Source organism: Symphalangus syndactylus, chromosome 24 (genome assembly GCF_028878055.3).
Source record: "Symphalangus syndactylus isolate Jambi chromosome 24, NHGRI_mSymSyn1-v2.1_pri, whole genome shotgun sequence".
Classification (NCBI taxonomy): domain Eukaryota; kingdom Metazoa; phylum Chordata; class Mammalia; order Primates; family Hylobatidae; genus Symphalangus; species Symphalangus syndactylus.
In genome coordinates this window covers 42,899,893-42,919,917 of record NC_072446.2, presented here as the reverse complement: position 1 = coordinate 42,919,917, position 20,025 = coordinate 42,899,893, and the positions used below count along the sequence as shown (strand labels likewise).

General features: G+C 45.3%; 1 protein-coding gene across 4 annotated transcripts in view; it reads left to right on the top strand.

Annotated features, from left to right (window-relative positions):
* Positions 1-17,197, top strand: part of LOC129474291 (signal-regulatory protein gamma) — a 45,298-nt gene extending 28,101 nt beyond the window's left edge. For 2 of the 4 annotated variants that reach the window (XM_055265487.2, XM_055265485.2), the window contains exons 3-6: positions 9,953-10,270; positions 10,860-11,192; positions 16,034-16,118; positions 16,712-17,197. In XM_055265487.2, the coding sequence (XP_055121462.1) occupies positions 9,953-10,270; positions 10,860-11,192; positions 16,034-16,116 (734 nt within the window). In that variant the 3' untranslated portion in view covers positions 16,117-16,118; positions 16,712-17,197. The remainder of the gene's footprint in view (positions 1-9,952; positions 10,271-10,859; positions 11,193-16,033; positions 16,119-16,711) is intronic. The other 2 variants (XM_055265488.2, XM_055265489.2) reach the window with 2 other exon arrangements.
* The last annotated feature ends 2,828 nt before the right edge of the window (positions 17,198-20,025 follow it).

Genomic DNA, 20,025 nt, shown 5'->3' with positions numbered 1-20,025 from the left:
TGCCCACTGAGACACACGGAGGACAAGGAGACAGTGCCTTCATTTCCCCCAGCCTCAGTTTCCTCATCTGTAGAATGGTGATGATCATGAACTCCTTTAAGAGAAAGAAAATGATTTGAGGTTCTCTCTGTAAATCACCTAGCGCATTCTAAGCATCCCCAAATTGAGGTGCTATTTCAAGGTTGTGTAATGTTAAGCCAGTCTAGCCTTCCCTTGAGTCCTCAGTTTCTCCATCTGTGTGATGCTGCTAGTCATGGCCCCCACTCTAGGCTCTGCGAGGATTGGAGAGGATGGGCACAGAGCCCCTAATGGTGGAGGTGTTCGCGTTAGCACTGAGCTGCCGCACAACAGTGGTGAGGAGAGCATAGGCAGGAACTCAACTGCCTGAGCCACTTCCCAGCTCAGCCATTTTCTAGCTTTGTGACCTGAGACCAGGCAACCACCACCGTGGGCCTTGGTGTCCTCACCTGTTGATGATAACACGGACATCACAGACTGCGGGGAGAGCTGAAGGAGTTAAATCATGTAACATCCTCAGAGCAGCACCTAGAATGCAGTAAATGTTCCATAAATGTGAACTATGTGATGCTGAAACCATGGCACCTCAGGTGGGCCAGTGCTCCTCCAGGCCTCAAGGATACATGGGGTTTGGGGTGGAGTCTGGTGGCTTTCAATCTTGGCCACCCATTAGAATCACCTGGGAAACTTTGACAAAAATGTTTACAAACCTGGACCCAGGATCCACCCTAAAAATGCCAGTTTAATTGATCTGACATGGGCCTGGGCATCTGAACTCTTCATGACTCCAGAAGATTCTCATACGCAGTCCCCTGGCAAAGGTCGTGCCCCACAGGGTTGGGGCTTTGAGAACAGCTTTTCTGGGTGTGGGTGCTTCAGAAAAAATGTGGTGGAAACATCTCAGGAGGACTCAGCGCCCTGGCCAGGACCTCTCCCACAGTACAGGCCTCAGGACCCAAGATAGAGTTTCCGGATAAAGCCCTGCTCAGATCCAGCCTCAGTGCCAGAGGACCTTCCATCGTGAAAACATGTGTATCTAAAAAAGCGCTGAAATCCCAGTACTCCTCAGCCCCAAAAGTCTCCCTGCCTCAAAACACCAAGATGTCACAGCAGGGCGGGGCCAAGATGGCTGACTAGAAGCAGCAGTGATAGGAGGCTCCCATGGAAAAGAACCATAAAAGCGAGCAAATCCTGCACCATCAACCGAAGTATCCAGGTTCTGACATCAGAACTGACTAGGCAGCTGGCGAGACCCACGGAGAGGAAGAGCAGTGTGGTGCAGCGGCCCCCTGAGAGCTGTGGGACAGGGAAGCCCCCACCCCCCAGCCAAGGGAGGCGGTGAGTAAGCGTGCTACCTAGCCTGTGAAACAGTGCTTTTTCCACAGAACTGTGCAACCCTCTGATCGGAAGATCCCACTCGTTAGCCCATACCACTGGGGCCTAGGGTCTCAACCACAGAGCTGCACAGATTCTCAACAGCCATTCAGCTAGAATCTCGTTAAGGCTGCTGAGCTCCCAGGGCAAGGGGTGGCCAGGACCACAGCTGTGGCTGCCTGCTGTCTAAGCCATCTGAGCTCCTCTGGGGATGGGCGGCAGCCAGCATTGGGACTGATCGTTGCCTAACACACTAAGTTTCCAGGGCAAGGGAAAGGTGGCAGCCATCTCTATAACTCCAGGCCATGCTTTTCCCCTGCTGGAGCCAGGGAGGCTGGATGGCTTCTTCCCAAGAGGTATCCCCCACAGCCCAACACACCAGCTGTGGCAGACTGCAGCCACAGTGCCTCTTCAGAACTGACCCATCCCTCCTCACTGGGCGGGGCCTCCCTGCAGGAACTCCAACAACTCCAGCCCAGGGCTTAGGGACAGAACTCTGATCTCCCTGGGCCTCAGCCCCTATAGGGAGGGGCGGTAGTCCAGCAGACTTAGTTTTTCCTGCTGCTAGTTCTGAGAAATCTGGGCAGCCCAGATAAGTGAGTTTTCCCCCACTGAAGCACACCCACTCCACCAAGGGACAGTCAAAGTGTTTCCTTAAATGGGTCCTGCTCCCCGTGCCACCCAACTGAGAGACCCTCCAATAGGGGTTGTCAGACACCCTGTACAGGAGTGCTCCTACTGGCATTGGACCAGTGCCCCTCGAGGTTAGAGGTCCTAAAAGAAGGAGCAGGCACCCATCTTTGCCGTTCTCCAGGCTCTTCAAGTGACATGTCCAGGCATGGGAGCCAACCCGGGGAAAAGGCCCGAAGTGAACCCCCAGCAAACTGCAGCAGCCCTGCAGGGGAGGGACCTGACCATTGAAAGAAGAATAAACAAACAGAAGGCAACAACAACAGCATCAACAAAAAAAGTCCCCACAAAAACTCCATCTAAGGGTCAGCAGCCTCAAAGATCGAAACTAGACATATTCATGAAGATGAGAAAAAATCAACAAAAAACACTGACAACCCAAAAGGCCAGAGTGCCTCTTCTCCTCCAAATGATCGCAATGCTTCTCCAGCAAGGGCACAAAACTGGACAAAGGAGGAAATGGATGAATTGGCTGAAGTAGGCTTCAGAAGGTGAGTAATAACAAATTCCACTGAGCTACAGGAGCATGTTCTAACCCAATGCAAAGAAGCTAAGAATCTTGGCCGGGTGCGGTGGCTCACGCTTGTAATCCCAGCGCTTTGGGAGGCTGAGGTGGGCGGATCACAAGGTCAGGAGATCGAGACCACGGTGAAACCCCGTCTCTACTAAAAATACAAAAAAAACTAGCCGGGCATGGTGGCAGGCACCTGTAGTCCCAGCTACTCGGAGAGGCTGAGGCAGGAGAATGGCGTGAACCTGGGAGGCAGAGCTTGCAGTGAGCCGAGATCGCGCCACTGCACTCCAGCCTGGGTGACACAGCGAGACTCCGTATCAAAAAAAAAAAAAAAAAAAGCTGAGAATCTTAATAAAAGGTTACAGGAGCCAGTAACTAGAATAACCAGTTTATAGAGGAACATAAATGACCTGATGGAGCTAAAAAACATAGCACAAGAACTTTGTGAAGCATACACAAGTATCAATAGTGGAATCAACCAAACAGAAGAAAGGATATCAGAGTTTGAAGACCATTTTGCTGAAATAAGGCATGCGGACAAGATTAAAGAAAAAGAATGAAAAAGAACAAACAAAACCTCAGAGAAATATGGGACTATGTAAAAAGACCAAACCTATAATTGATTGGAGTACCTGAAAGAGATGGAGAGAATGGAACCAAGTTGGAAAACACACTTCAGGATATTATCCAGGAGAACTTCCCCAACCTAGCAAGACAGGATAACACTGAAATTCAGGAAATATAGAAAACACCACTAAGATAGTCCACAAGAAGATCGACTCCAAGACACATAATAATCAAACTCTCCAAGGCCAAAATGAAGGAAAAAATGTTAAGGGCAGCCAAAGAGAAAGGCACCTACAAAGGGAAGCCCATCAGACTAACAGAACAACTATTAGCAGAAACCCTACAAGCCAGGAGAGAGTGGGGGCCAATAGTCAACATTCTTAAACGAAAGAATTTTCAACCCAGAATTTCATATCCAGCCAAACTAAGCTTCATACGTGAAGGAGAAATAAAATCCTTTCCAAACAAGCAAATGCTGAGGGATTTTGTCACCACCAGGCCTGCCTTGCAAGAGCTCCTGAAAGAAGCACTAAACATGGAAAGGAAAAAACGGTACCAGCCACTGCAAAAACATACCAAAATATAAAGACCAGTGATCACTATGAAGAAACTGCATCAACTAGTGTGCAAAATAACCAGATAGCATCATGATGACCCGATCAAATTCACACATAACAATATTAAGCTTAAATGTAATTGGGCTAAATCCCCCAATTAAAAGACACAGACAGGCAAATTGGATAAAGAGTCAAGCCCCATTGGTGTGCTGTATTTAGGAAACCCATCTCACATGCAAAGACACACATAGGCTTAAAATAAAGGGATAGAGGAAAATTTACCAAGCAAATGGAAAGCGAAAAAAGGTGGAGGTTGCAATCCTAGTCCCTGACAAAACAAACTTTAAACCAACAAAGATCAAAAAAGACAAAGAAGGGCATTACATAATGGTAAAGGGATCAATTCAACTAACTATCCTAAATATATGTGCCTCCAATACAGGAGCACCCAGATTCATAAAACAAGTTCTTAGAGACCTACAAAAAGACTTAGACTCCCACACAATAATAGTGGGAGACTTTAACACCCTATTGTCAATATTAGACAGGTCAATGAGACAGAAAATTAATAAGGATATTCAGGGCTTGAACTCAGCTCTGGATCAAGTGGACCTAATAGACACCTACAGAACTCTCCACCCCAGATCAACAGAAAACACATTCTTCTCAGTGCCACAAGGCACTTATTCTAAAATCAACCACATAATTGGAAGTAAAACACTCCTCAGCAAATGCGAAAGAACGGCTATCATACCAAATGGTTTATAAGACCACAGTTCAATCAAATTAGAACTCAGAATTAAGAAACTCACTCAAAACTACACAATTACATTGAAATTGAACAGCCTGCTCCTGAATGACTCCTGGGTAAATAATGAAATTAAGGCAGAAATTAAGAAGTTATTTGAAACCAATGAGAAAAAAGAGACAACATACCAGAATCTCCGGGACACAACTAAAGTAGTGTTTAGAGGGAAATTTATAGCACTAAATGCCTACATCAGAAAGCTAGGAAGATCAGAAATCAACACCCTAACATCAAAATTAAAAGAACTAGAGAAGCAAGAGCAAACAAATCCAAAAGCTAGCAGAAGACAAGAAATGCCTAAGATCAGAGCTGAACTGAAGGAGATAGAGACACAAAAAAAAACCCTTCAAAAAATCAATGAATCCAGGAGCTGGTTTTTTGAAGAAATTAACAAAATAGACCACTAGCTAGACTAATAAAGAAGAAAAGAGAGAAGAATCAAATAGACACAATAAAAAAAGATAAAGGGGATATCACCACTGACCCCATGGAAACACAAACTACCATCAGAAAATACTATGAACAGCTCTATGCAAATAAACTAGAAAATCTAGAAGAAATGGATAAATTCCTGGACACATACACCCTTCCAAGACTAAACCAAAAAGAAGTTGAGTCCCTGAATAGACCAATAACAAGTTCCGAAATTGAGACCGTAATTAATAGCCTACCAATCCAAAAAAGCCCAGGACCAAACGGATTCAGAACCAAATTCTACCAGAGGTACAAAGAGGAGCTGGAACCATTCCTTCTGAAACTATTCCAAAAATTGAAAAGGAAGGACTCCTCCCCAAGTTATTTTACGAGGCCAGCGTCATCCTGTTATCAAAACTGGGCAGAGATACAACAATAAAAGAAAACATCAAGCCAGTATACCTGATAAACATTGATGCGAAAATCCTCAATAAAATACTGGCAAACTGAATCCTGCAGCACATCAAAAAGTTTATCCACCACAATCAAGTTGGCTTCATCCCTGGGATGCAAGGCTGGTTCAACATATGCAAATCAATAAACGTAATCCATCACATAAACTGAACCAATGACAGAAGCCACATGATTATCTCAATAGATGCAGAAAAGGCCTTCAATGCAATTCAACACCGCTTCATGCTAAAAATTCTCAATAAACTAGGTATTGATGGAACATATCTCAAAATAAAAAGAACTATTTATGACAAACCCACAGCCAATATCATAATGAATGTGCAAAAGCTGGAAGCATTCCCCTTGAAAACCAGCACAAGACAAGGATGCCCTCTCTAACCATTTCTATTCAACATAGTATTGGAAGTTCTGGCCAGAGCAATTAGGCAAGAGAAGGAAATAAGGGGTATTCAAACAGGAAGAGAGGAAGTCAAATTGTCTTTGTTTGCAGATGACATGATTCTATATTTAGAAATCCCCATCATCTCAGCTCAAAAACTCCTTAAGCTGATAAGCAACTTCAGCAAAGTCTCAGGATACAAAATCAATGTGCAAAAATCACAAGCATTCCTATACACCAACAATAGACAAGCAGAGAGCCAAATCATGAATGAACTCCCATTCACAACTGGTACAAAGAGAATAAAATACCTAGGAATACAACTTACAAGGGATTTGAAGGACCTCTTCAAGGAGAACTACAAACCGCTGCTTCAACGAAATAAGAGAGGACACAAACAAATGGAAAAACATTCCATGCTCATGGATAGGAAGGATGAATGTCATGAAAATGGACATACTACCCAAAGTAATTTATAGATTCAATGCTATTCCCATCAAATTACCATAGACATTCTTCACAGAATTAGAAAAAAAAACTACATTAAATTTTATATTGAACCAAAAAGAAGCCCATATAGCCAAGACAATCCTAAGCAAAAAGAAAAAAATTGGAGGCATCATGCTACCTGACTTCAAACTATATTACAAGGCTACAGTAACCAAAACAACATGGTACTGGTACCAAGACAGACATATAGACCAATGGAACAGAACAGAGACCTCAGAAATAACGCTGTACATTTACAACCATCTGATCTTCAACAAACCTGAGAAAAACAAGCAATGGGGAAAGGATTCCCTATTTAATAAATGGGACTGCGTATGGTTAGCCATATGCAGAAAACTGAAACTGGACCCCTTCCTTACACCTTATACAAAAATTAACTCAAGATGGATTAAAGACTTAAATGTAAAACCCAAAACCATAAAAACCCTAGAAGAAAACCTAGGCAATACCATTCAGACATAGGCATGGGCAAAGACTTCATAACAAAAATGCCAAAAGCAATTGCAACGAAAGTGAAAGTTGACAAACGGGATCTAATTAAACTAAAGAGATTCTGCACAGGAATAGAAACTATCATCAGAGTGAACAGGCAACCTACAGAATGGGAGAAAATTTTTGCAATTTACCCATCTGACAAAGGTCTAATATCCAGAATCTACAAGGAACTTAAACAAATTCACAAGAAAAAAACAAACAACTGCATCAAAAAGTATGCAAAGGGTATAAACAGACACTTCTCAAAAGAAGACATTTATGTGGCCAACAAACATATGAAAAAAAGCTCAACATCACTGATTATTAGAGAAATGAAAATCAAAACCACAATGAGATACCATCTCATGCCAGTCAGAATGGTGATTATTAAAAAGTTAGGAAACAACAGATGCTGGTGAGGCTGTGGAGAAATAGGAACGCTTTTACGTGCTTGGTGGGAATGTAAATTAGTTCAACGATTGTGGAAGACAGTGTGGTAATTCCTCAAGGACCTAGAACCAGAGATACCATTTGACCCAGCAATCCCATTACTGGGTATGTAACCAAAGGAATATAAATCATTCTACTATAAAGACACATGCACATGTATGTTTATTGCAGCACTATTTACAATAGCAAAGACATGAAACCAGCCCAAACGCCCATCAGTGATACACTGGACAAAGAAAATGTGGTACATATACACCATGGAATACCATGCAGCCATAAAAAAGAATGATTTCATGTCCTTTGCAGGGTCGTGGATGAAGCTGGAAGCCATCATCCTCAGCAAACTAACACAGGGACAGGAAAGCAAACACCACACGTTCTCACTTATAAGTGGGAGTTGCACAATGTGAACGCATGGACACAGGGAGGGGAACACCACACACCAGGGCCAGTCAAGGGGTGGGGGGTGAGGGGAGGGAGAGCATTAGGACAAATAGCTAATGCATGTGGGGGTTAAAATCTAGATGACGGGTCGATAGGTGTAGCAAACCACCATGGCACACATATACCTATATAACAAACTTACACATTCTGCACTTGTATCCCAGAACTAAAATAAAATAATAATAATAAAAAGATGTCACAGAGGACTCTGTTCCCTCCTCCTTCCAAAATGCTTCCAGCTTTACCTATAATCTTATTTGTTTTTTGAAAGCCAATTGTCCAGACTTGGTGGCTTTGCTTCTATTATCATTTGAGTTTTTCATGAGCTGCAGGGAGCAGGATTTGAGCCTTTTCTTGATGTTTCTACTCCTCTGTGTTCTGCTGCCTAAAGAATAAACGTGTATATTCAGAAGCAGTAATGACCAAACCTGTTGATAACAGCCATAGGGCTCATTTATTAAGCACCTGCTACATACCAGGCTCCGTGCTTGCATTCATCCTCTGTCGTCTTACCAGGGTGGGTTTTTTTATCCACTTTCGGCCCTTTGCTAGCTGGGGTCCCCTCAGACCCTGGTCCTATAAGGGACTCACACGAGGACCCCGTCAAGACAATGAAGGGAGGATTAAAGAGCTGAGAGGTACAGAGGGAGCAGCCAGCATCAGGCTCCCAAGAAGCCCTCAATAAATGGGAACTGATTACAGCCTCTCAGCCCTCTAGGGATGCCCAATGCTGCTGGTGTCTTGATGACTTGACTTCTTCAAGTGACACCCTTCTTACTGTGCCCATAAAATGTTTGCATGTGGTAGGGAGCAAGTTAATATTTACAAATGCAAGTATGCCTAATATGTGCTTCCTGATGACTGCTATAGGAGGTGCAGGGTAATAATTAGCAATTTGGAGACACGTTTAGGACTCATCTACAGGGAGAAACTACCCTCATTTTTCTGATTCTCCAGTTTGTGTGCTTTCAGGACCCAGGATAGATTTCTGCCTGTTGGGGTGGCCTAGATCTTTGTCTCTTGTAACGAATTAACGATGAAGCAATCACCCACCTTTGGCTTTCTTAGTACTCAGTGATCATTGTTTTTGACCCCAACCTGGCCCACCTGAAGACCTAGATTCCAAGAAACCTTCCCTCTTTTCAAATTTGGGACTTGGCACAGATTAGATCTGCTAACTAAAAAAATAATGATTGATAGGAAGTCCAAAGGAAATAGCATTTATCTGGGAAATAAAGAGTTGCAATTTGGGAACCCTGAGTCATGGCAGCCCTGAATGGTGTCCCATAGGGCAATGCAGGTAAGGTTTGGTGCTGGGGACTTTCACAAAATGTTGTTTCTGAAAACAGTTCATTGGCTGGCAGAAATGCTAAACTGCAAACTCGTATTCATTGGTTACTTAATTAGGACACTCCACGATGAGAGAAATCAAAATCCCATGTACCTTGACTTTAGTCCGTTGTTATCCAGGTCTACAGCAACATCCTATGGCTTGACCTTTAGCAGGTGTGAGTGCAATGTTCTTAGAAATGCTTGACTCCATGTTAAAGCTTTAGCCTTAACTACTTCATTTTCTTTCAAAAACTGTACTGGAATATTTGTGAAAAGAATGAAAAATGTGAAATAAATTCATAAATACACAAAGAGAGAGCTCTGGGTATATACAAAGTCTGGATTAAAGACAGATCTGTGTTTATTTTTATGAAGCATCTTCTGACTTTGATCCAAAGCAGAACTTCTTCCGTTGCCCCATTTAATCCTTGTTGCACCCCTGGGAAGGAAAAATGCTGCTGTCCCATTTTGCAGATGCTGCATGTTCCAGGCCACCCCTCTCATGGGTTGAACAGCCTGGTCGCAGGTCTCATGGTGTCGCCACTTTGCCATTGTTTCCTACTTTGGCTTCTGTAAACACCCTCTCTGAGATTGGTGAGCTCTCCTGGGGAAACAGGCTAGGACCAGTTAATACACAGAGGGAGACCAATCAGTAACTTTGTTCCTGTGCCCAGATTGGTGGAAGTCACCCTATGTGGAGAGGACTTTGAACTCAGGCCTGGACTTCCCTCTGGGACCTTCCCCTACACTGTCTGACCTGGGGCTGGTCCTCACCTCTTCCAACCTTTGCATCCTGCTATGTAAAATGAGAATAAGAACACTATCCTCTCCACATTATTATAAGGATTAAAATTAATGTATCTGAAGGGTCTTAACAGTGTCACACACTCATCATTAGTGATGGTCATCTCAGTCATGTCTCTTGTTTATCGATGCCCCTTTTGTAGCCAAACCCTCTGCCCCCGTGGTATCGGGCCCTGCAGTGAGGACCACACCTGAGCACACAGTGAGTTTCACCTGCGAGTCCCATGGCTTCTCCCCCAGAGACATCATCCTGAAATGGTTCAAAAATGGGAATCAACTCTCAGACTTCCAGACCAACGTGGACCCCACAGGACGGAGTGTGGCCTACAGCATCCGCAGTACAGCCAGGGTGGTACTGGACCCCTGGGACGTTCGCTCTCAAGTCATGTGCGAGGTGGGCCATGTCACCTTGCAGGGGGACCCTCTTCGTGGGACTGCCAACTTGTCTGAGGCCATCCGAGGTAGAGGACCCTCACACCCAGCCCAAGCCCACACCTGGCTGTCAAGCCCACTCCCCTCTCCCCAGGCTATTGCTCCAGAGGTCGAACGGCCTGGAATCTAATTCCCTAACTGTGCTGCCCACCCGACATGCACCTAAGTGTGCTGGTCACTTACTATCATTTTATTTGCAGCAGTCAGGAGACCAGCAATCACGAGCCAAGCTCTGCGCTAGAGAGTTTCATTTATCTCACCAAGAACAACTACTATTAGTGAGCACCTACCATGAGCCAAGCCCCTATGTGCTTGGCGATTTCACTGATTTTGCTACAGTTCTGACATTCCAACTGCATGCCAGGGGTTGTGCTTGTAGATTTCACTCATTCTTAGCCTAGTAGGAGCCACCAGTCCTTGGGCACCTACTGTGCACCAGGCACTGTGCTTAGTAATTTCATTCATATGCAAAGAGCGCCCTCAATGTCTGAGCACCTGCTGCCTGCCTAGCACTGTCCTGGTGATGCCCTCACCGTGGTGGTGGGAGTTAAGTTATGGAGCCTTCCCTGTGATCTGTCTGTGCCACAAGATCAGAGCTTCTGCCCTGTGCTGTTTCAGTTCCACCCACCTTGGAGGTTACTCAACAGCCCATGAGGGCAGAGAACCAGACGAACGTCACCTGCCAGGTGAGGAAGTTCTACCCCCAGAGACTACAGCTGACCTGGTTGGAGAATGGAAACGTGTGCTGGACAGAAACGGCCTTGACCCTTACAGAGAACAAGGATGGTACCTACAACTGGACAAGCTGGCTCCTGGTGAACACATCTGACCAAAGGGATGATGTGGTCCTCACCTGCCAGGTGAAGCATGATGGGCAGCTGGCGGTCAGCAAAAGCCTTGCCCTGGAGGTCGCAGTCCACCAGAAGGACCAGAGCTCGGATGCTACCCCTGGTGAGGTTACTCAAAAATTTTAAATTTTGTCTCTTTCTTTCATGTTAAAAGTAATATCCATGCTTGCTGTAAAATAAGCTAGAAGTCTATTAATACGAAGTAAAATTTTAATGTCAGCTCCATCCCCCCAAATCCCACATGCCAAGAGTCACGACTAGTAAGAATTTGATGCACAAGTTAATAGAACTTTTGACATAAATATATATTTAAGGAGCAAAGAGGGAGGCAGGGGGAACCATCTTTTCATAGAGTCCTTTGCCTTCCCTTATTCCTTGAGAGTTGTTATGCCCCTGTTTCTCATCAGCCCACTCTCATGCTCCCTACTTTTTCTAACCTCTGCTTTGTTTCTGTTTCATCCTAAACTTTTCCATCCACGTTTATGACCTCGTCCCAGTACACCCCGACATCTGCTGTGTATATTTCAGAAAGACAAATATAGTTTAAAACTGTACCAGGCCTGGCGGCTCATGCCTGTAATCCCAGCACTTTGGGAGGCTGAGGCGGGCGGATCACGAGGTCAGGAGATCGAGACCATCCTGGCTAACACAGTGAAACCCCATCTCTACTAAAAATACAAAAAATTAGCCGGACGTGTTGGCAGGCGCCTGTAGTCCCAGCTACTCGGGAGGCTGAGGCAGGAGAATGGCATGAACCCGGGAGGCGGAGCTTGCAGTGAGCCGAGATCGCGCCATTGCACTCCCGCCTGGGAGACAGAGCAAGACTCCGTCTCAAAAAAAAAAAAAAAAAAAAAAAAAAAAATTAGCCAGGCCTGGTGACGGGCGCCTGTAGTCCCAGCTACTCGGGAGACTGAGGCAGGAGAATGGTGTGAACCCAGGAGGCGGAGCTTGCAGTGAGCCGAGATCACGCCACTGCACTCCAGCCTGGGTGACACAGCGAGACTCTGTCACAAAAAAAAAAAAAAAAAAAAACGACAAAAAAAAAAAAACAGTACCAGGCTTGCAGGTGACCATGAATGGTCACAGAATGGACCTCTTCTGTGTCCTGATTGTGATATTTGAGCAACAATAATCACAACCTCCTCTGCAAATTTACTAAGTGCAAATTTCCATTCATCTATGATCTCTGTTTTTGTTTCAACCACCCAGTGAGTCTGGAGTTTTAAAGAAAGGGAAACTAGGACTTGGGAAGTCATGGGGGATGTTGTTGAAGAACTCTTGCCTTTAGATCAGGTGATTGGTTCAAACTAATTAGAGTAAATCTGGGTCCCTGAGGACAAGATCAGTATCAGCCTAAAATGCAAATTTGTGCTAGTTAGAGAAACATTCCTCTTCTGCTGGGCATTGTCCCATGGACCTGAAGTTGGCCTGTATTCCCCTCCCTATGACCAAAATGTGTCTTAATTCCCTCTTATGTAATACCAGGAGGGGTCTCAACTCCAGGAGACTTTTCAAAGGCCCAGGTTCCTCCCACATACCTTATGGTGGTTGGTCTTATCTGCTGGGTCAGTGCTAGGTCACGGATTTGTCCATGTCCCTGTCTGCTGGAAGAGTAAATATAGGAAATGGAGGGCAAACAATGTCTTCTATAATCAGAGATGTATGGAAGGCGTGTGATCATGTCTACAGCTAACTCAGTCATGCAGGTACACGCAGCTGCAAATGGAATCCATAGTTGGGTGATCTTATGACTAAAGACAGCTTTGCAAAACCAGTATCATTATTACAGTTAATACAATTTCAAATTTTTCATCACTAAATTTCATAAAATTATTAAAACAATTCCCTTGTATCATCTAAAATGGAGCATACATTCAAATTTTCCTCAAATTTCTTTTATGACTATTTTTCTGTGCCCTAAATTTGGCTTTAATTCATATTTAAATGCTTTGCAGTATTTTTCTCTGAAACACTTGGGCCTCAAGAATTTTGGGGGGTGTTTTAAAATTATAAATTCAATTTCCTCAATAGTTTAGGGTTACTCATATTATTCAATTCATATTGGATGAGTTCTGGTAACTCGTGCTTTTTGAAGAATTTTGTGTCCATTTTATCTAAATCGTCATATTTTTGTGTGTAGAGTTGCTCATAATATCTCCTTATTATCTTTTTGGTGTCTGAAGGGTCTATGGCGATATCCCCTGTTTCAACCTCATATCGAAAATATGCCATTTCTGTTTTCTTCTTCATCAGCCTTGCTATAGTTTTTTTTCCATTTTATTGATCTTTTCAAAGGACCACTTTGTTTCCGTGAGTTTTTAAATTGTTTTTCTGTTTTCAGTTTATTCATTTTTTTGCACTCTTCTTTTTATTAATTCCTGACTCCTGCTTGCTTTGAGTTTATTTTGCTCTACTTTTTCTAGTTTCTTGAAGTGGTGATTTAATTGACTAGAGGCTTGTGCTCTTTTCTATGTCGTTCCTTTGCCTCCGTTTATGGCTGGGGCTGGTGTTGGGGGGTGGGTCCCAGGTGCCTGGCTGCAGGGCTGTCCCTCAGTCCTGAGGCCCCTAGTCAGTCTCCCTTCTTCCTCTCCCACCTTGGAACTTCTCCTATTCCTGTTCCTTGTGATGTTTCTAGGGTTCATAGTTTTACTTCTCAGGGAAGTAAGACTGCACCATCAAGACTGGATTGCATTTGCTTTTCAGTTATTCATCCACCCACTGGCTTGGACCAGGACCAGGGCTGCCATTTTTGGGTGCTTTCGGTTTGCCAGATGTAGCATCTTTGCTCAGGTACTAAGGCTGGAAATGCATTTTAAGTTGTCTAGGCTGACAGGTAAAGTGCAAGATGCCTTGTGGTTACATAAGTGCTGCACAAGCGGTGTGGGAGCCTGGTAAGAGACTGTGCACTAGGGTTAGGTGAGTGTTCTCTTTTGACTCACAGTCATTTTGCAGTTTGGCTTTCTCTCTTCAAGTAATACTGAGAGCCAGGGTTGTGCAGAACTTACTTTTCTGTTTTCATTTTTTATTTGATTTGGGGAGGATATTTTATAGAGATAAGTAGCTATGCTGCTGCAGTTGTACCCAGCAACTCCTAAGTCAACTGAAGATCTTTGAGTGCTTTGACCCGAATGTCCACTCCCACAGCTCAGGGTCCCACAACTTCCCCATCAGGGCCCTACCCCAGCATAGCAACCGTGGAGGCTGAGATTCATCCTCCTCTGAGATTCTGCTACTCTTTTAATGATGTCCAGGGCCAAACCCTCTATTCTTTCTGCCCTCTAGCCACAAGAGATAAGAAAGTGCAGTGCTGCCAAGAAGTCCTCTCGCTTTCACACTGAACCTTAACTCATAATCAATCACTCTTAGCTTCTCAGCATCTTTCCTGAAAAAAAAGATGCCCACTGATAGCCATGGAACAACTTAGTCCTTATAACTACCATTTCCCAATCTGTTTCAAAAGCTAATTGCCAAGGAATTTCCTGCCTGTGGTTACACCATCCCAGCTTACTGCCAGTGAAAGTTTTATCAATTGCATCCCAGCCATGGTGCCCAGCCCCACTCATTGCCAGCCCTGAGGTCCTCATTGTGAGCTGATGAGTATTCAGGCTTCAAATTTATATTTTAGAGTCAGTTTTCCAGATAACTTACCAAGGTCAGCTTCTCTGTAAGGCAGACTAGAGATGGATACAGGAATGCAGGAAGCATCCTGAAGAGCTGTAGGGTCAACATGCCTCAGGAAATGGGGAGACAGGACTGTAGGAGGAGCGAGGTGCTGAGCTACAGTGCAGGTAGGACAAAGACCCAGCTGCTCCTGCAGAGATCCCAAGGGCTGAGAGGGTCGTGTAGTGTTTTTTAATTGAGGAGAGGGGCGTGGCCTTCCTATTTTCAATTCAGCCAATCTTGCTTGTGGGCTGTCCCCTAGAAGGAGGAGTGAACTTGAGCAGTGCAGCTTTCCTCAAGGGAGAAGTCCCAGAGAGCCACCCAGCTGAGAACTGCCAGCTTCCAACACCCCAGCAGCCACAGATGCTGAGTTCTCCATTTCTTCCTTAACGACCCACCAGCACCGTTTTATTTATTTAAAATATACTGTATTTTCATATGGCCCAAACTGCTCGTGTTAAAAATGTTGATTTTAAAAGCCCGAACTGCTCTTGTTAAAAATGCAGCGTCCAAACATGTGCTTCCCCGTAACTGAGTGTGCCCAACTAACAGAAAGATTTCAGATGACAGCTGCACTGGGGTGGATGTGGCCTAGGTGACGTCTGAGGCTCCCAAGCATGAGACCCATTTCCGTGACTCACCAGGGTGTTTTGTAGCCAGAAGGTTTCATTATGTCCAGCGCTCCACAGCTCCTCCAGGTTCTGAGAACACGGAGTCCTCCCCTTACTTCTGGGGCTAAGCAGGGAACCTGCAACTCTCATTGTGAAGCCATCCTCAAGCCACCTGCCTACCCTTTTATAGTCATGAAAATGTCCCTGGGAAGTTGGACTTGTTTTGTTCCAAAGGACATGGCCTCAGGGATCAACCTAAGGAACACTAGTGATGAGCTTCTTTAGGTTTGAATGCTAGTAACCTTGTGACTCTCCCTAAAATCCATGGGCCTCAGTTTCCCTATCAGAATGGAAGGACAATCCCTGCTCCCATAGGCTTGTGAGGGTCAAGTGATGAAGCCCGTTGCCACATGTATGAATACCTGAGTACACGCCCCCTCCACCTCTTCCCTCCAGGAGAATAAGTTGGCAACCTGGGACAGGATGAGTGAGAATGGGGAGCCTCTTTCTGTGGCTTCTGCCTTGTGCTGGAGTGAGGATAGCCAGGGCAGGATGCAGGTTCAAAGGCGGGGCATAGATTGGCCCAGGCAGCCTCATATGGGGTAAGTGGAGGCCCCTACGATGGCCTCCCAAGTGGCCTCTCTCATAGCTCCTCCTCTTCCCTGATTTCCAGGCCCAGCATCATCTCTTTCTGCGCTGCTCCTCATAGCTGTCCTCCTGGGCCCCATCTACATCCCCTGGAAGCAGAAGACCTGACCGTAAGTACAAGGAAGGGAGGACAGACCAAGGGCTGTCTCAGAAGGGCAAGGCCAACAGGAAGGCCCAGCCCACATGCCATGCAGCACCAGGGTCCGTGGAGTTAAGCTCCCTCTGCACCCTCGGAAGTCTTGGGGAACCCTTTAAGAGGCTCCCAACCCACAGAAATTGTGTGGGTGGTGTACGATGTGGGATGCTTGAAATGTGTTCAAAGGTGTCCACAGTGCCCTAGGAGTTTCATGGAGGTGGTGATGAGTGGGTGGTCCCTTGCTCTTGCAGGCTATCTGTAGATTATTTGAATGCTGGGACTCCATGGGGTCAGACGAATCCACATTGTACACTAATGTTGAGAAACCCAAACGGGAAGCTCTGAAGGCTGTTTGTGCTCTGACCCTCTGTGTGTCTGAGTGGAAGGAACATGGGAAAGGGCATCAGGACTTGGCAGGATGGCTGAGCAGGCAGAGTTCTATCTCAGGACTGCCCGTCCACCAGTGACAGGCATCCCAGGAGACCAGCCCTGAGAACATCACAGACTCTCAGGAAACATTTCTTGAAAGATGAGCAGATGACTAAATGTGGATGTGTTTTCCCGCAGCTCTTTCCTTCCTCCCCTGCCACGTGGGACCCTCATCTCTGCTGCCTCCTTCCTTTCCTGAGAGACTCAGCTTGAGAGAATGAGCCAGTGAGAAGCTTCTCTAGACTTGGCTCCAAAAGCCTTCCCTCCCAAGACATCTGCCTGCCCACAGGCTCCTGTTGCTCCTTCACACAGACTTTGATGCCCCAGAGCAAGGTCTTCATTCATGGTCCTGAGCAGGGGCTGTGGGATTGGGCTCTGGGCACTGACTTATGGCACCTCCCTAGAATGTGAGAAACACGCCAAATCTAAACACATCAGGACTCCTCCCACCCATCGCCTTGAGACTGACCATAAACCACAGATGCTCTCCAGGCTCTCAAGAGTTATCCTGCCTTCCAGATTCCTGCCTACCCCAACTCCCCAGCCTTGTTGAGGTTCTCTATTGCCTCTTGAATACAAATGCACTCCCAAAGTCGTTTTAAGAAAATAAAAAGATTATCCTTCCTCTTTGTCTAAGGGTCCTACTCCTCACACTCAGAAACAAAGAAGCTCTCCCTACTCTCTCTGTGATGGGAACACTAGTTCTAGCATCCTGCAGGCTTCCCAGCCCTGCTGCTCTTGGCGGAAATGCTGCCACAGTCCAAAAGCTTCCTTGACTCCTGGCGTCCTCCCTGATATCTCTTTACACCCCATATTCAATTCTGCCTTCAAAATCCTTATGTCCACTCATGGGATGGTAAGTGTTTAAAAATGGACTCTGTTAAAGGAAAAAAAAAAAGCTGATTTGCTGTACTTGACAATTTCTGTGGTGTAATCACCCCCAACATGGCCAGTTTCAAGCTACCAGAAGTTTAACAACTGGATTGCAAAATTCCTGAAACTTAACGGTTGGCTTTCAGGGGCCAGTCCGAGCCTGCTGCAGGACAGCACTGAGTTCCATCCCTAACCTGCACACTTCTCACCTCCACCACCCCTCCCTGTCCCGGCCAGCATCATCTCTTCCAGGAACACTTCTGTAGCCTCTGTTGGCTTTCATTTTTCAGCTACAGTGATTTTTGGAAAAGTCAAATTGTATCACTCCTCTGCTTCTTCCCCAACACAGCTGCATGGCTCCCTTCATCCCTCCTTCAAGCCTCTGCTCAATGTCACTTTATTAAAGGCACCTTTTGCAAACCACCCTGTATATAATATCAATTCTCCTGTCTACCCTGGCATTCTAATTTCTCTTATCTTAATTAATTTTTATTTGGCATTTATTACCATAAGCATTATACTGAATACAGGCAGCCCTCACTTTTCATGGCAGTGCAGGATTGCAAGAATGACTGTGCAGCCAGAAATCCAGGAAAGCAATCTCCACATCCAATCAGAAAAACAATGATCATTTTGTGACTTTTACAATTTTTTGTCAAAATATTGGAAACTCTCATACTGTCAGTTACAAATGTAGAGGGCAATAAAAAATAATAAATGAATATTTATTAGTACACTGTAATTCAAAACATTGGAAACATCGAGTGTTCAAGTATTTTATTTCTTTGTAAAAATGTTTCAAGAGTAGTTGAAAGAGTGCTTACCTCCTTCCTCTCTAAGTTTGGATTTGTTTCCAGCGCCTTATCATTTGCACTTTCAGTGTAGTGAAATGTCTGCAAAAGTTTCTTTCATGTGAAGATTTTTGCTGTTGTCACATCCTCAGGGATACCTTCACCCTATTCGTCAGCACCCCATCCCATATCTGTTAAATTCATCTTCTCTAAGTCCTGCAGGTTGCCTATCTGAAGTTTCTCAAACACTACCAGGGTCTACGTTGCCTCCACCAGCTATTTATGCTTCTATAACTCCACTGATATTCAATTTGAACTTTACCTCCAGCATTTTCACTGCTTATTTATTCACTGCATTTTCACTGTGGTTGTCCAATCTCTCTTTCAATTATTTGTTTCCCGAAAATGTCACATGGACTCATCACCAGTTGCATGAGGTTGCAGTCTTGTGTGAGCCTGCGCCCCTGGCCTGTGGACTTCACAATTGCCTCTCAATTTTTTCCCCTATGATGGGACAGGATGGCTAAAGGGGGTTGGAGTCTGGTGCTTGCCTTCCCCAGGTAGGTTAGGCTCTGATCAAAGCCCAGCAGATTAGGCTCTGGTAAAGCAGTTTCTCCTGAGAGCTGGGCTTGGTAAGAAGAAAGAATGCTCTGGTGTATTTCAAAATGGTTCACTTTCCCCTCCCCACCCCCCAGGAAGCACAAGTGAATATTTCTCTCATATTCACTCTGAGGACCTAATCAAGCTCCTGGAGGTAAAACTCACAACAGGGTTGAACCTCCCTGTGATTGGGTCCTCCTGGAATCTGTTTCTCAGACTGGCCCACAGCAAGCCTCTAGCAATTCTTCAATTACAGTGCAGGTTTTCCTATCCTGGCACTGGTTCCCATGGAGGTTTTGGCTTCAGGAAGTTGTAATTCTCTATATCATTTTGTCTAACTTCCAGTTTTGGAGACAATGGTCTGCTCTGTGACCTCATTTCTCTGACAGACCTAAGAAGAGTTGCCATTTTGTATTTGCTCAGCTTGTTACTTGATGTTGGCTCTAGGGACTTTTTGCAGGGGACATCCAGGAGTTTTGGTTCCATCCTTAAAGGCTGCTACAGTAGCAAGACCTCAAACTTTCCACACCCAGAATTATAGTCTCTGAAAATCCAAACTCAGTCCTTAGCTACAGGGCCCTGTGGGTCAGGGCTGTCAACTGAGGAAGGGCCAAGGGAACCCTGGCATGAAGTGAGTGCCTCTGGGACAAAGAGCAGGCCCAGAGCAGTCAAACTCTCTCCACCACTGTCCAAGGCTCCCAGGCGTGGGAACCCCAAAGTGGATATCAGCAACTTCCCAGGGGTGGCAGCTGTGCTTGCTTCTTCTTTTACTATGAGGCTGTGCCAGTCTCGTGGCCTTTTCCTTCCACAGCAAATTCCCTCCTCAGATATCATGGCAGGTGGGGCTTCTCCTTCCCTGCAGAGCTCAGAGGCTGGGGTCTCTCCATGATAAACTTTGAACAGAGCAGGCAATGGCCATACGTGTCTTCCAGCCCACCTGGACAACCCTTGCCTCTTTATGCTATTGGGACTCACAGGTGAGCGCAGTCTGTTCTACACAGGTGTATTTATATGTAATGTCTCCTCACCCTCTCAGCCCATCTCACCCGTATCTGTGGATTTCCATTTGGGAATATTTTCTTCTCTCCCATCCCAGCAGGTGACAAGATTTGGAGCACACTTTCCATGGGCAACTGTGCAGACTCTTACCAGGATTTGCCTTTCTTTAGTCATAGTGATTTTCCGAGG